Genomic DNA, 13,921 nt, shown 5'->3' on the forward strand with positions numbered 1-13,921 from the left:
AGATTTTCATGCTTCTCTTGCCGGGAGACCGATACCACATCTGCTCTTTATACTCCCTAACATCATTCTAAACAACCTGACTTTAATTATAAGGTCAACCGTCCCTCCCAAACGTCAATGCTTTGTTTGAAATCTCAGTCGAGAGCATGCAGTCAGGGCCAACAGCTGAGTGTGTTACTGAGGGCCGTACTATCACAGAAGTCACCTTTCAGTTGAGACGTTCACCCAGCTAACCAATTACACTCTAGGTGAAAGTTAATCATCACCAGTTGCTATGGGGAACTGAGCAGATGCTTTTCTCCTCGTAACGTGGGCAATATTTATGCCCCACTCAAAAATAAACATGTGGACTTTGCAAATATGTGTTTGAAAATTGCCTGGATATCTTTCCCTTTGACTGTAAAGGCTCCAGGAGACTTGAAGCTAAGTTCCTAGACCTCAATAGTGCCTCATACTGTAAAAATGACAACAATTTGCCATAATTTGGCTCAAATAAAGTAGGATAGGACCATTCCACCATGATACGCCCTGTGGTGAGATCAGAACACCAGACAAACACTGGAAGCCAATGGTACTAGCCCAAAGTCCCTACAGGCCACCAAAAGCAATCATCAGTCCCATTTTCAAAATCATAAGGGATTTTGTTAATGGTTAACCAATGAGCTGGTAAAAGTGGTTTCAGGGATCTCAGATGATCTTATTCAGGTGTAATCTCTAATAAATTTCCTTTTTTTTTAAACCTTAAGATAAGAGCTGAATACCAGAAGTGGATTTTCTCCATTTGCAAGGCCAGGAGGGTCTTATTCAACTCTGAATCTACCAAAATGACACTATCCGTGACATCGGTGAGTGTGTCCATGTTAGTGATAGCACTTCACAAATTTACAATCCTTGCCAATCAGCATGGGCACATCTCTTACAGCAACCCTACCTGGACACACACCACCATCATTATCTCCTTTATAGTCACTGGCCAAAAGGTCTGGAACCCCCTTCCTCACACAGCACCATGATACGCACTCCATTCGGGTCTGTCAGCAGCAGACAGCTGTGCTGAGGAGGAGGGAAGTCAGCGTCCAAAACTACCAGCCTGATGACTGACAGACTATGGATATTGGGGGCCTGGAGGCGGTCGGTGGGTAGGAGGGTTGGAAAGGGGTTTTGTTTCCTTTTTTTAATTTTGTTGTTATGGCGGCATTGTTGTTCTTTGTATTGTTCGACTGAACAATGTGAACATGCTACTTTGATGCCAGAATGCGAGGTGACACTTGCAGTTTGGTCCCGGCATTTCGTTAGGTGTATTTGTTATTGACACAAACAATGTACTTCAGTATATGCCTTGATGCACATGTGATAACTAAACAAATATAATCAGAGATAACATTTCACAGTGACAAGTGAGAGACATCAGGAAATGGGCCATGTTTACTGGGTTAGTCTGAGCATAAAGAGTGGTGAGGAGGTGATGGCTGACAGACTCATGGATGGTTGGACTTCAGTTCAATCAGTGTAGAGTTTGCAGATTCTCCTGGTGAACAATGGTGGTAAATGGCCAAAGGATCAAAGGGGATCTGATTTGCGTGGGTAAGTGAATACATAGTGGAGGAGTAGGTCTGAGCATGAAGGTCTGTCACATCGTTATTGAATGGGCATCCCAGACCAGTTCTGTTGGTAGCACTGTTGATGGTCTTTACCGAAACAACAGGTCTACATTTCTCCATAGAGTTCCCCAAAGAATGTCGCACGTCATCCTCACCTGTCATCTTTCACCCGGGCAAAAATCATGTCAGCTGGGTAATACTGGGGAAGTGTTTTAGTATGCAGTTGTCCCTCTGAGCATAGTTAAATCTAAACTTCCTCGCACATTCAGAACTCCAGACTAAAGCCATGTTCCTTTCCACAGGAAACAGCATGACGAAATGAATCCAGGTTTCTGCTTTGTTACAGAAAATGCAGCAAGATGTTTCAAGAAAATGTGAATATGCTACTTTCTAAAATGCCATTCCATCTCCCATATCTGTTCATTCACAAGACCCATCTACAAATGGGTCCAATGACCGTGGCAAGTCGCCTCGCAGTGGTCAATTTTACAATGTCAAGATGCCTTTTGTTGGAAGTATATTCTATTAACATTTCTATCCTAAAGGTAGAAGTGAATTTTCTACTGACAACTTTGGAGGGAGACAGCTTATTCCCTACAGATTATTTAGAGTAAAGCAGAGGATTGACTGTTCCTTTAACATAAGAGATTATACAGATGTTGTAACTCCACAGCAAAACAGCAGGTCAGCAGCATCTATGGAGGGGAATAAACAGCTGATGTTTCATGCCAAGACCCTTTATCAGTACATGATGAAGGGTCCCAGACCAAAGCATCAGCTGTTTATTTCCCTCTATAGACGCCGCCTGACCTGTTGATTCCTTCAGCATTTTATATTGACCATTACTTTTATGCAGAACGTAGCTCATTTATCCTCTACAAGACATTTCAGGATCCGTTATAATATATGGGTCTGTTATTAGTCAGTTGGTGATTTCTTACATCTGGTTTTGGAGTTAAAGTGAGATGCAGCAACTTCTTTGTAATCGCTTAAGAATGACTCCATATAAGCAATTTAAACATTTGTACATTTATGGATAAGTGTATGTACTTTTATTCATACATTGATAAAAGTATGGAACTAATTCAAAGCTGAGTGACTCCAATGGCTGTAGCGTTCTTCCTTCTGGTGAAGTTAATGATCCCTCTCTAGTTTAAGTACAATTTAGTCTGCATTAGGAGATACCATCTTGTAGAAGACCATCCACTCTCTCAATTACATGTCTACATTGAAGGAATGCAGAATATTATAGTGCAGGTCAGGTCCTTCAACTCATTTTAATCTACTCCAATATCAATCTAAACCCTTCCCTCCCACAGAGCTCAATTTTTGTATCATCCATGTGCTTTTCTAAGAAGTCACTTAAAATGCCCCTAGTATATCTGCCTCTATCACCACTCCCAGCTGCACATTCCATGCAACTCCCACTCTGTGAAAAAAACCTACCCCTGAAATCCCCCTCTGTACTTTCCTCCAATCACTTTAAGATTATGCCTCTGGTATTAGCTATTTCTATCTTGGGAAAAAGTCTCTGGCTGTCCATTTAATCAATGCCTCGTATCATTTTGTACATTTCTATCGAGTTACCTCTCATCCACTGTAGAAGTACAAGTAAAAGTGCAAGGGACATCCCTCTGAAGCCACATCCAAGCTCTTGTCACCATAAGAGAGTTCAACAAAAATAATTCAAAAAAAATAATGCAGATGCTGAAAACATGAAATAGAAAATTGATAGAAACACTCAGCAGATCAGGCAGCATCTGTGGGTCAATTTTAACACTTTAAGTCACAGGGAAGCAGAGGTGAGTCACCTACCTGGTGCTTCAGGCTGAAAAAGATCACAAAAACAGATTTCTCTTTAACAGCAACATGCTGGATATCACCACGGATGAAACCTCCCTCTTCTCTCTTACTTGCTGTTTAATTCTTATAATGATAATGTTCAAAATGAAATTATAAAGATGGGAGCCACTGCTGACACTGGAAATTAGGAGCATAGTACACATACAAAATGCTGACGAAACATAGCAGGTCAGCCAGCATCTATGGACAGGAGTAAGCACTCAATGTTTCTTGTTTCTGCTCCCTTTTTGTTGAAGGGTCTACCTAAAACATTGAGAGATTATTCACCCCTACTGCAATTACACAGCAATACCTGAAGTATTTACATTTTGGTCAACTTACCCATGGGAAATAGGTATCGAGGAGGAACAGCACAGATTCACAATGTTAGAGCTGGGGATAATATATTTTCTAGAACCCAGGAGAACTAATGATCAATGAATACATAAACACTTTGAGGGCTGGAGAGTAGATCAGATATCCGGTCTCTTTGCCCCATGATACAGTGAAAAACTTACAGAATCATTAACAAGAGTACAGCTGTCACTGGGCCAGGTACGGGAGTCAGGTTAGGCGGGGTGGCCAGGGACTGGATTCAGGGATAAAATTGTCACGTTAGGGCAGAGGCTGGATACAGGGATACAACTGTCACTGGGCAAAGACTAGATATAGGGATACAGGAGTCATGGGGGCAAATGAAGTCACCGAAAAGTGCTGGTAGTTAATTAAGCAGCCTCTTTATTCGACAAAACAAGATACAGCAGGCATCATTTCGAGTGCCTTTCAGTGGAAAGGTCTGCACAGTCCAGCCCTGTACATCACTTTATATGCTAAAGATCAAAGAAAAACTCTGAATTCAAACAATCCATATTTAGTGTTTCCTTTGAAACACACACCCTCTTTCACACCTCTCTCCTTGACGGCTATTATACAGACACCCAAATAATGAATTTAAATCAGCAGTATCTACCCATTTTTCAGAGTTGCATTTTAGATTTAATCTTCAATGCATATTCAGAGCTGAAGGTTGGTCACTGAAGTCAATATTCACTTTATATCCTAATCCCAAAATTATTCTTGGCAAAATAAATTTGTACCATGAAAGGTCAGCCTTACAGAGGATCTACTCAAATAGGGCAGCAGAAATCTCCTACTTTGGAACCCTCCCAATTACGCTAAGTATGTCTACATCTATCCTATCATCCCTAATGGCTACCTACAAAATGCTAATCAGAAAGATTGTTCCAGAAATTTGAACAACGGTCTTTAGAAATAGTGCCTGTTGGCTCTTTCCCTGCTGGCTGATTGCAACTTAATCATATTACTTGTCTTCACCCCTTTATTCTCTGATAGCCAAAACTCTTTATCCAGAGACACCAGCAAGGTAAATGCAACAGGCTCACAGGCCCTCTCATCGATGTGCAGGATAGACTCAAAAATACACTGAAGAGACCAGCTGAGTTCCTCCAGCATTTTGTGTGTGTGGCTTGGATTTCCAGCATCTGCAGATTTTGTTGCCAGAAATACACTGAAAGCTGCACCCTGCCAATTTTGAGTATCTGTGACTCGCTTCTTTCTACTTTCACCATTTTTGCTCCTATACATCTAATATAAATAGCCTCACACACTAAATGCCGGTGGAATGCAGCAGGCCAGGCAGCATCTATAGGAAGAAGTACAGTCAAAGTTTCGGGTCGAGATCCTCCGTCAGGGTTACTGAGACACTGGTAATACGTTGAAGGCGACAAATGGATTGTGTGCACAACAGGAAAAAGCTTTGTTACACACAGTTGCTATTTTCCCAAATGAATTGAGCCTTGATTTTTTAAATACATATTTTAACATAAATCCCCATTGGATATCTTTCATTGGGAATTTTCTCATTATTGCAATCATATTTATAGAAAATAGACAATAGGTGCAGAAGTAGACCATTCGGCCCTTTGAGCCTGCACCACCATTTTGAGATCATGGCTGATCATCTACTATCAATACCTGGTTCCTGCCTTGTCCCCATATCCCTTGATTCCCCTATCCATAAGATACCTATCTAGCTCCTTCTTGAAAGCATCCAGAGAACTGGCCTCCACTGCCTTCTGAGGCAGTGCATTCCAGACCCCCACAACTCTCTGGTAGAATAAGTTTTTCCTTAACTCTGTCCTAAATGACCTACCCCTTATTCTCAAACCATGCCCTCTGGTACTGGACTCTCCCAGCATCTGGAACATATTTCCTGCCTCTATCTTGTCCAATCCCTTAATAACCTTATATGTTGCAATCAGATCCCCTCTCAATCTCCTTAATTCCAGCGTGTACAAGACCAGTCTCCCTAACCTCTCTGCGTAAGACAGTCCGGACATCCCAGGGATTAACCTCGTGAATCTACGCTGCACTTCCTCTGCAGCCAGGATGTCCTTCCTTAACCCTGGAGACCAAAACTGTACACAATACTCCAGGTGTGGTCTCACCAGGGCCCTGTACAAATGCAAGAGGATTTCCTTGCTCTTGTACTCAATTCCCTTTGTAATAAAGGCCAACTTTCCATTAGCCTTCTTCACTGCCTGCTGCACTTGCTCATTCACCTTCAGTGACTGATGAACAAGGACTCCTAGATCTCTTTGTATTTCTCCCTTACCTAACTTTACACCATTCAGATAATCTGCCTTCCTGTTCTTACTCCCAAAATGGATAACCTCACACTTATTCACATTAAACGTCATCTACAAAGTATCTGCCCACTCACCCAGCCTATCCAAGTCACCCTGAATTCTCCTAACATCATCATCACGTCACACTGCCACCCAGCTTAGTATCATCAGCAAACTTGCTGATGTTGTTCTGAATGCCTTCATCTAAATCGTTGACGTAAATCGTAAACAGCTGTGGTCCCAATACCGAGCCCTTGGCACCCCACTAGTTACCACCTGCCACTCCAAGATACACCCATTCACCGCTACCCTTTGCTTTCTATCTGCCAACCAGTTTTCTATCCATGTCAATGTCTTCCCCCCAATGCCATGAGCTTTGATTTTACCCACCAATCTCCTATGTGGGACCTTATCAAATGCCTTCTGAAAATCGAGGTACACTACATCCACTGGATCTTCCTTGTCTAACTTCCTGGTTACATCCTTGAAAAACTCCAATAGATTAGTCAAGCATGATTTACCCTTGGTATGCCACTATTTCATCTTTAATAATGGACTCTAGCATCTTCCCCCTCTACTGATGCTAGGCTGACAGGTCGATAGTTCTCTGTTTTCTCCCTCCCTCCTTTCTTAAAAATCCTCAGGAACTGATCCTGAATCTAAGAAACATTGAAAAATGATTACCAATGCATCCGCAATTTCCAGGGCCACCTCCTTTAGTACCCTAGGATGCAGACCATCTGGACCTGGGGATTTGTCAGCCTTCAGTCCCATCAGTCTACTCATCACCGTTTCCTTCCTAATGTCAATCTGTTTCATTTCCTCTGTTACCCTATGTCCTTGGCCCATCCATACATCTGGGAGATTGCTTGTGTCTTCCTTAGTGAAGACAGATCTAAAGTACTTATTAAATTCTTCTGCCATTTCTCTGCTTCCCATAACAATTTCACCCAATTCATTCTTCAAGGGCCCAACTATCTTCTCAACTATCTTCTTTCTTTTCACATACCTAAAAAAGCTTTTGCTATCCTCCTTTATATTCCTGGCTAGCTTGCATATTTGTGAGTGGTTTGTTAAGGAGTGCAACGTGTAAATGTTTCTTAAGGGTTTTCTGTTGCCAGTTATGTCTGGGACAGGTAATGGTGCTGCTTTCACAATGAATTAATTTGCAAGATGTTCTTAATGAAGATGGTAGCTGATTAAAAACTGTAAATTATTTCAAAAGTGTCTCCCTCAACAGTTGGGTTATTTTGCTTGGAGGTAGTTACAGAACGTATACAGTATATCTAAGTTACTGAATAATAAACTGATTCTCAGATTGAAAACATAGCCACTTATCAATTCTGGGATTGTGTGATAAACAGTTTCTCTCATCACAACAGTCGAGTGAGGAGCACTGGGTTTGTTGATACACTATGTTCAAAGTTCACCTACTGAAACCCAGGATCTATAGTCAGTAGTTGGCAAGATATCAGTCCTTTAACAATCCTTTATTGTGTTAGGGAAAACTTGGGATAAATGGTGAGGCTTGGAGTGAGTTCTTGTTCAATTCTGCTCAAATGTGGAAGTTTTCAAGAAGCTCTATCAGTGGATTTTTTTTTTGTGAATAATTAAGCCAGTTTAATGTGTTAACTTGGTGTTGACCCTTAGCCTAAAGTAATCCATTTCACTATCATCAAGTATACATGTACATGCTTGTTAGTCTGGGGCAAGGGTTGCCAAACTGGGATTCAAGGACCTCTCAGTTAATAGTAGAGGTCCATGGCATAAAAAAGGTTGGGAACCCCTGGTCTAGGTATGAGCTACCTGAAACTGCTTCACCCTTTGTGTTTTACAGTGACTATGTAACATTTTAAACAATATCCCGTGGTCGGAATGATGCAAGGAATTTACATGAGGAGTCACAGCCTAGTTTTATCCCGGTTTAAGTGGACATGTTCACAAGAATGATTATTCAAAGTCCTGTAATAATGAAATGACAGTGAAGTTTGACAGCTGCAATTAAGGTTTAAAACATCAATAAAGGTGTTCTTGAGTTTTAAAAATATATAAATAGCCTGTCTGGTTGTTGGCAAGGGTAGGTCAGTTATTGATACTGGTGCCCTGTCAACTAACACATTGCATTGCTGGGCCCCTAACAATGCTATTGTGTACATATGTGGATCACCAGCACTGGCAGTGGGGACCACCACATCTTTTTCTGAACTAGAAGCCATCTTCACCAGCTCTATGATCTGATCAACATTCAAATTGTTCAGACTGGGTGCTGAAGGAGTGGGAGATTGCATGTCTGCCAGGTCTTTCACCTGTATGTCTTTCCTCTTTTTTTGGGTACTGCCTCCAACCATATCCCGATAGGCCACAGCTGTAGCATATCAACTCCTTTACCCTCCATGTCTATTCCAGTGGTTCTTTGCTATGTGTCCCAACTGCTGGCACACAAAGCAAGCCCTTTGTGACGTCACAGCAGCTGCATCTACTATAGCCACTTTACGATTTCTTTCATATTTCCTTTAAGGCTATATCACTGGCCCATGAAACCTTAGCAGAGTAGGTCCCTAAATCCCTAAATCTAGAACTTACTGGTGGGAAAGGTCAGGCATTCCTTTATCATTTTTTGGAAGACTGGGTCGTCCCTCCCTGGATTATCCAACCCTCATAAGCTTGATAATTATGTTCTGCAAATTCCACAGTTGTCTCATTAGCTCTTTGAATCACTGCCATTATCGTTTCCCAGTTACTCTCACCTCCCCCCAGTTGCTGCCTCACTTCCCCTTTAAAAGAGCAATATCCCTCTTCATTGCTGGCATTCCCAGTAGTTGTCCGTGTACCATCCCACACCCCCAGGCCATTATACTGTCCCACATATTCCTTGGGCGCTTCACTTTTACCAACACGTCTATATCTTCAGGGTGCATCTGGAGAATTTCAACCATTTCCTCAAGCTTGCCCCAGAATTCCAAATTACCACAGACAACTTTAATTGAGGGCAGCTCCTACAAAGTACTCTGTTTCTCCCCGGGGGTAAAGGGCTCGTAATCAGGGTCAAGGGTTGGCTCGGATCATCAGGGTTCTCTGATGTTGCCTGACCTCAACAGATGCCATCCTGGCAGACATATCTGAGTAAAACTTCTCCGTGAAATATCTCTGCAACATTATGCAAAACAAAAATAATGGGCACCAGTTATAATGTGTTCCGCAACCTGCCACTTTTGAGCACCTGACTCATGATGCCTGCTGTATTTTCTTGCATCTGCTCAACCAAGGCGTGCACACGCACACACACACACACTTGCATTTGAATACGTCAAAAATGCAGCTCCTGAAACAAGTATACACACCCTCAATGGCATCCCAAACTTTCAATGACCACCCTTTGCAACTGATGGCTCCGTCTCACCAAATAAACAAAGTTCTGTCTCTTATATAAGCACACATACACACGCACTTTTATACCCACCAGTTCAGCTCTGTGTTCATGATACCTCACTGACCCGAACAGATGCAAGTATTAAAAATACTCACCTACTTAGACTGCTAATATTGCTGGCCACAGGATGGGATTCAAGAAGGTATCCCACTTCTGACACCAAATATTGTTGCATGAATGAAGTCACCAAAGAAAAGTACTGGTAGTTATGACACAGCCTCTTTATTTCCCAAAAGAAAATACAGCAGGCATCATACGGAGTCCCTTTCAGTCGAAAGGTCTGCTTGGCCCAACCCTACATCATTTTATATGTTCCATACCCGGCAACATCCTTGTAAATTTTCTCAAGATTTTGGAAAATCAAAGAAAAGAAAAATTCAGGATCAAAGAAAAATTCAAGACAATTCAAAACAAATCCGTATTTACAATCAATAGACAATAGGTGCAGAAGTAGACCATTCGGCCCCTCGAGTCTGCACCGCCATTCTGAGATCATGGCTGATCATTCACTATCAATACCCAGTCCCTGCCTTGTCCCCATATCCCTTGATTCCCCTATCCATCAGATATCTATCCAGCTCCTTCTTGAAAGCATCCAGAGAATTGGCCTCCACCGTCTTCCGAGGCAGTGCATTCCACACCTCCACAACTCTCTGGGAGAAGAAGCTCTTCCTCAACTCTGTTTTAAATAACTGACCTCTTATTCTCAATCCATGCCCTCTGGTACTGGACTCTCCCAACATCTGGAACATATTTCCTGCTTCAATCCTATCAAATCCTTTAATTATCTTAAACTTTTCAATCAGATCCCCTCTCAATCTCCTCAATTCCAGCGTGTACAAGCCCAATCTCTCCAATCTCTCTGCGTAAGACAGCCCTGCCATCCCAGGAATCAACCTAGTGAATCTACGCTGCACTTCCTCAATTGCCAGAATGTCCTTCCTTAAACCTGGAGACCAAAACTGTACACAATATTCCAGGTGTGGTCTCACCAGGGCCCTGTACAAATGCAAAAGAACATCCTTGCTCTTGTATTCAATTCCCCTTGTAACAAAGTCCAACATTCCATTTGCCCTCTTCACTGCCTGTTGCACTTGCTCATTCACCTTCATTGACTGGTGAACTAGGACTCCTAGGTCTCTTTGCATTTCTCCCTTACCTAACTCGACACCGTTCAGACAATACTCTGCCCTCTTGTTCAAGCTTCCAAACTGGATAACTTCACATTTATTCACATTGAATGACATCTGCCAAGTATCTGCCCACTCACTCAGCCTATCCAAGTCTCCCTGTATTCTCCTAATGTCCTCTTCGCATGTCACACTGCCACCTAGTTTAGTATCGTCAGCAAACTTGCTGATATAGTTTTCAATGCCCTCATCTAAATCATTGACATAAATCGTAAAGAGCTGTGGTCCCAATACAAAGCCCTGTGGTACTCCACTAGTCACCTCCAGCCAGTCTGAGAAACACCCATTCACTGCTACCCTTTGCTTTCTATCTGCCAACCAGTTTTCTATCCATGTTGAAACCCTGCCCCCAATGCCATGAGCTCTGATTTTACTCACCAATCTCCTATGTGGCACCTTATCGAATGCCTTCTGAAAATCTAGGTACACAACATCTACTGGCTTACCCTCATCTAACATCCTTGTTACACCCTCAAAAAACTCCAACAGATTAGTCAAGCATGATTTGCCCTTGGTAAATCCATGCTGGCTCGGTCTAATCCTATTTCTGCCATCTAGATGTGCCACTATTTCGTCCTTAATAATGGACTCAAGCATCTTCCCCACGACTGACGTTAGGCTAATAGTTCTCCGTTTTCTCCTTCCCTCCCTTCTTGAAAAGTGGGACAACATTAGCCACTCTCCAATCTTCAGGAACTGATCCTGAATCTAAGGAACATTGGAAAATGATTACCAATGCATCCGCAATTTCCTGAGCCACCTCTTTTAGAACCCTCGGATGCAGACCATCTGGACCCGGGGATGTATTAGCCTTCAGTCCTACCAGTCTACTCATCACAGTTTCTTTCCTAATGTCAATCTGTCTCAATTCCTCTGATATCTTATGACCTTGGCCCATCCATACATCTGGGAGATTGCTTGTGTCCTCCCTGGTGAAGACAGATCTAAAGTATGCATTAAATTCTGTTGCCATTTCCCTGTTTCCCATAACAATTTCTCCCAATTCATTCTTCAAGGGGCCAACATTGTTCTTAACTATCTTCTTTCTCTTCACATAGCTAAAAAAGCTTTTGCTATCCCCTTTTATATTCCTGGCTAGACTGAGCTCATACCTGATTTTTTCTCTCCGTATTGCTTTTTCAGTTAAGATCTGCTGTTCCTTAAAACTTTCCCAATCATCTGTATTCCCACTCATCTTAGCCCTGTCATACTTCTTTTTCTTTAATGCTATACAATCTCTGACTTCCTTTGTCAACCACTGTGGCCCCTTCCCCCTCTTTGAATCCTTCCTTCTCATTGGAATGAACTGCATTTGCATCTTTTGTATTATGCCCAAGAATATCTGCCACTGCTGATCCACTGTCTTTCCTGCCAGGGCATCTGCCCATTTAACTTTGGCCAGCTCATCCCTCATGGCTCCGTAGTCTCCTTTATTTAATTGCAACACTGACACCTCTGATCTGCCCCTATCCCTCTCAAATTGTAGATAAAAACTTATCATGTTATGATCACTACTTCCTAATGGCTCCTTTACTTCAAGATCACTTATCAATTCCTGTTCATTACACATCACCAGGTCCAAAATAGCCTCGTTCCTGGTTGGCTCAAACACAAGCTGTTCCAAAAATACATCCCTTAGACACTCCACAAACTACCTATCCTGGGGTCCAGCACCTACCTGATTCTCCCAGTCCACCTGCATGTTGAAATCTCCCATAACGACTGCATTACCTTTAGCACATGCCAATGTTAACTCCCTAATCAACTTGTACCCAATATCCACGCTACTGTTTGGTGGCCTGTACACAACACCCATTAGGGTCTTTTTACCCTTACTGTTCCTCAGCTCAATCCACACAGACTCTACTTCCCCTGTTCCCAAGTCACCTCTTGCTAAGGACTGAATCTCATTCCTCACCAACAGGGCCACCCCACCCCCCTTCCCATATTTCTGTCTCTACGATAGCACGTATACCCTGGTACACTCAATTCCCAGGCCTGATCCCCTTGCAGCCATGTCTCCGTTATCCCAACAATATCGTAGTTCCCCATTTTCATCTGAGCTTCAAGCTCATCTGTCTTATTTCTGACACTACGCGCATTCAAGTATAGAATTCTTAGCCCATTCCTCCTTTCTTTGCTTAAAACACTGTCTACTGTACCTAACCCAGCTCCTTGAACTTCCATCGGGCAAATTGCACCCTGAATTTTGATGACCTTCTCAAGATCACCCAAACCTTGTACACATTTAACCCCATGCACCTTCTGACCAACCCTCTGGATCTGGATCCCTGCCCCCTGCACATCTAGTTTAAACCCCCCCGAGCAGCACTGGCAAATACTCCTGCAAGAATGTTAGTACCCCTCCGGTTCAGATGTAGACCATCCCTTCGAAACAGATCCCAATGTCCCTGGAACAAAGACCAATTATCCAAAAACCTGAACCCTTCCTTCCTGCACCAAGCTCTCAGCCTCGTATTAATGTGCATAATCATTCTATTCTTCGCCTCACTCGCACGTGGCACAGGTAGCAATCCCGAGATTGTCACCCTGGAGGTCCTGCCTTTCAGCTTCACTCCTAACTCCCTGAACTCTCTAAGCAGGACCCCCTCACTCACCTTACCTACATCATTGGTCCCTACATGGACCACTACATCTGGATTCATGCCCTCACTCTCAAGAATAGCCTGCACCCGATCTGAGATGTCCCGGACCCTGGCACCAGGGAGGCAACATACCATCCGAGACTCCCGATCTGCCCCACAAAATCTCCTATCTGCCCCCCTAACTATAGAGTCCCCTAAAACTATCGCTCTCTTCTCTTCCCTCCTCCCCTTTCTAGTTGAGGGTTCAACCTCTGTGCCAGAGGCAGGACCACTACAACTCATTCCTGGTAGGTCATCCCCATCAACAGTATCCAGTACGGTATACTTATTGTTAATGGGAATGGCCACAGGGGTGCTCTGCTCTCTCTGCCTGCTCCCCCTGCCTCTCTGGACCGTCACCCATCTGCCTACTTCTTGGTTTTTTGGTGTGACTACCTCCTGATAACTCCCATCTATCTCTGCCTCCACCTCCCGAATGATCCGTAGTTCATCCAGCTCCTGCTCCAACTCCCTAACTCGGTCTGTTAGGAGCTGCAGCTGGACGCACCTTTTGCAGGTGTGGTCATCAGGGACAACTGTGTTGACCCTGACCTCCCACATACTG

The 13,921-nt window shown here is 43.1% G+C and overlaps 2 protein-coding genes across 8 annotated transcripts in view; one reads left to right on the forward strand and one right to left on the reverse strand.

Moving 5' to 3' along the window:
• LOC132406321 (adhesion G protein-coupled receptor E1-like) overlaps positions 1-5,105 on the forward strand; it is a 43,909-nt gene extending 38,804 nt beyond the window's left edge. For 5 of the 6 annotated variants that reach the window (XM_059991825.1, XM_059991826.1, XM_059991827.1 and 2 more), the window contains 2 exons: positions 754-845; positions 1,904-5,105. In XM_059991825.1, coding sequence (XP_059847808.1) covers positions 754-845; positions 1,904-1,915 — 104 coding nt within the window. In that variant the 3' untranslated portion in view covers positions 1,916-5,105. Of the gene's footprint in view, positions 1-753; positions 846-1,903 lie in introns of those variants that run through there. The other variant, XR_009516131.1, reaches the window with a different exon arrangement.
• Positions 1-13,921, reverse strand: part of LOC132406323 (trichohyalin-like) — a 136,830-nt gene that overhangs the window by 60,802 nt on the left and 62,107 nt on the right. The window lies entirely within an intron of this gene.

The sequence above is a fragment of the Hypanus sabinus genome, chromosome 16 (assembly GCF_030144855.1).
Source record: "Hypanus sabinus isolate sHypSab1 chromosome 16, sHypSab1.hap1, whole genome shotgun sequence".
NCBI classification, from domain to species: domain Eukaryota; kingdom Metazoa; phylum Chordata; class Chondrichthyes; order Myliobatiformes; family Dasyatidae; genus Hypanus; species Hypanus sabinus.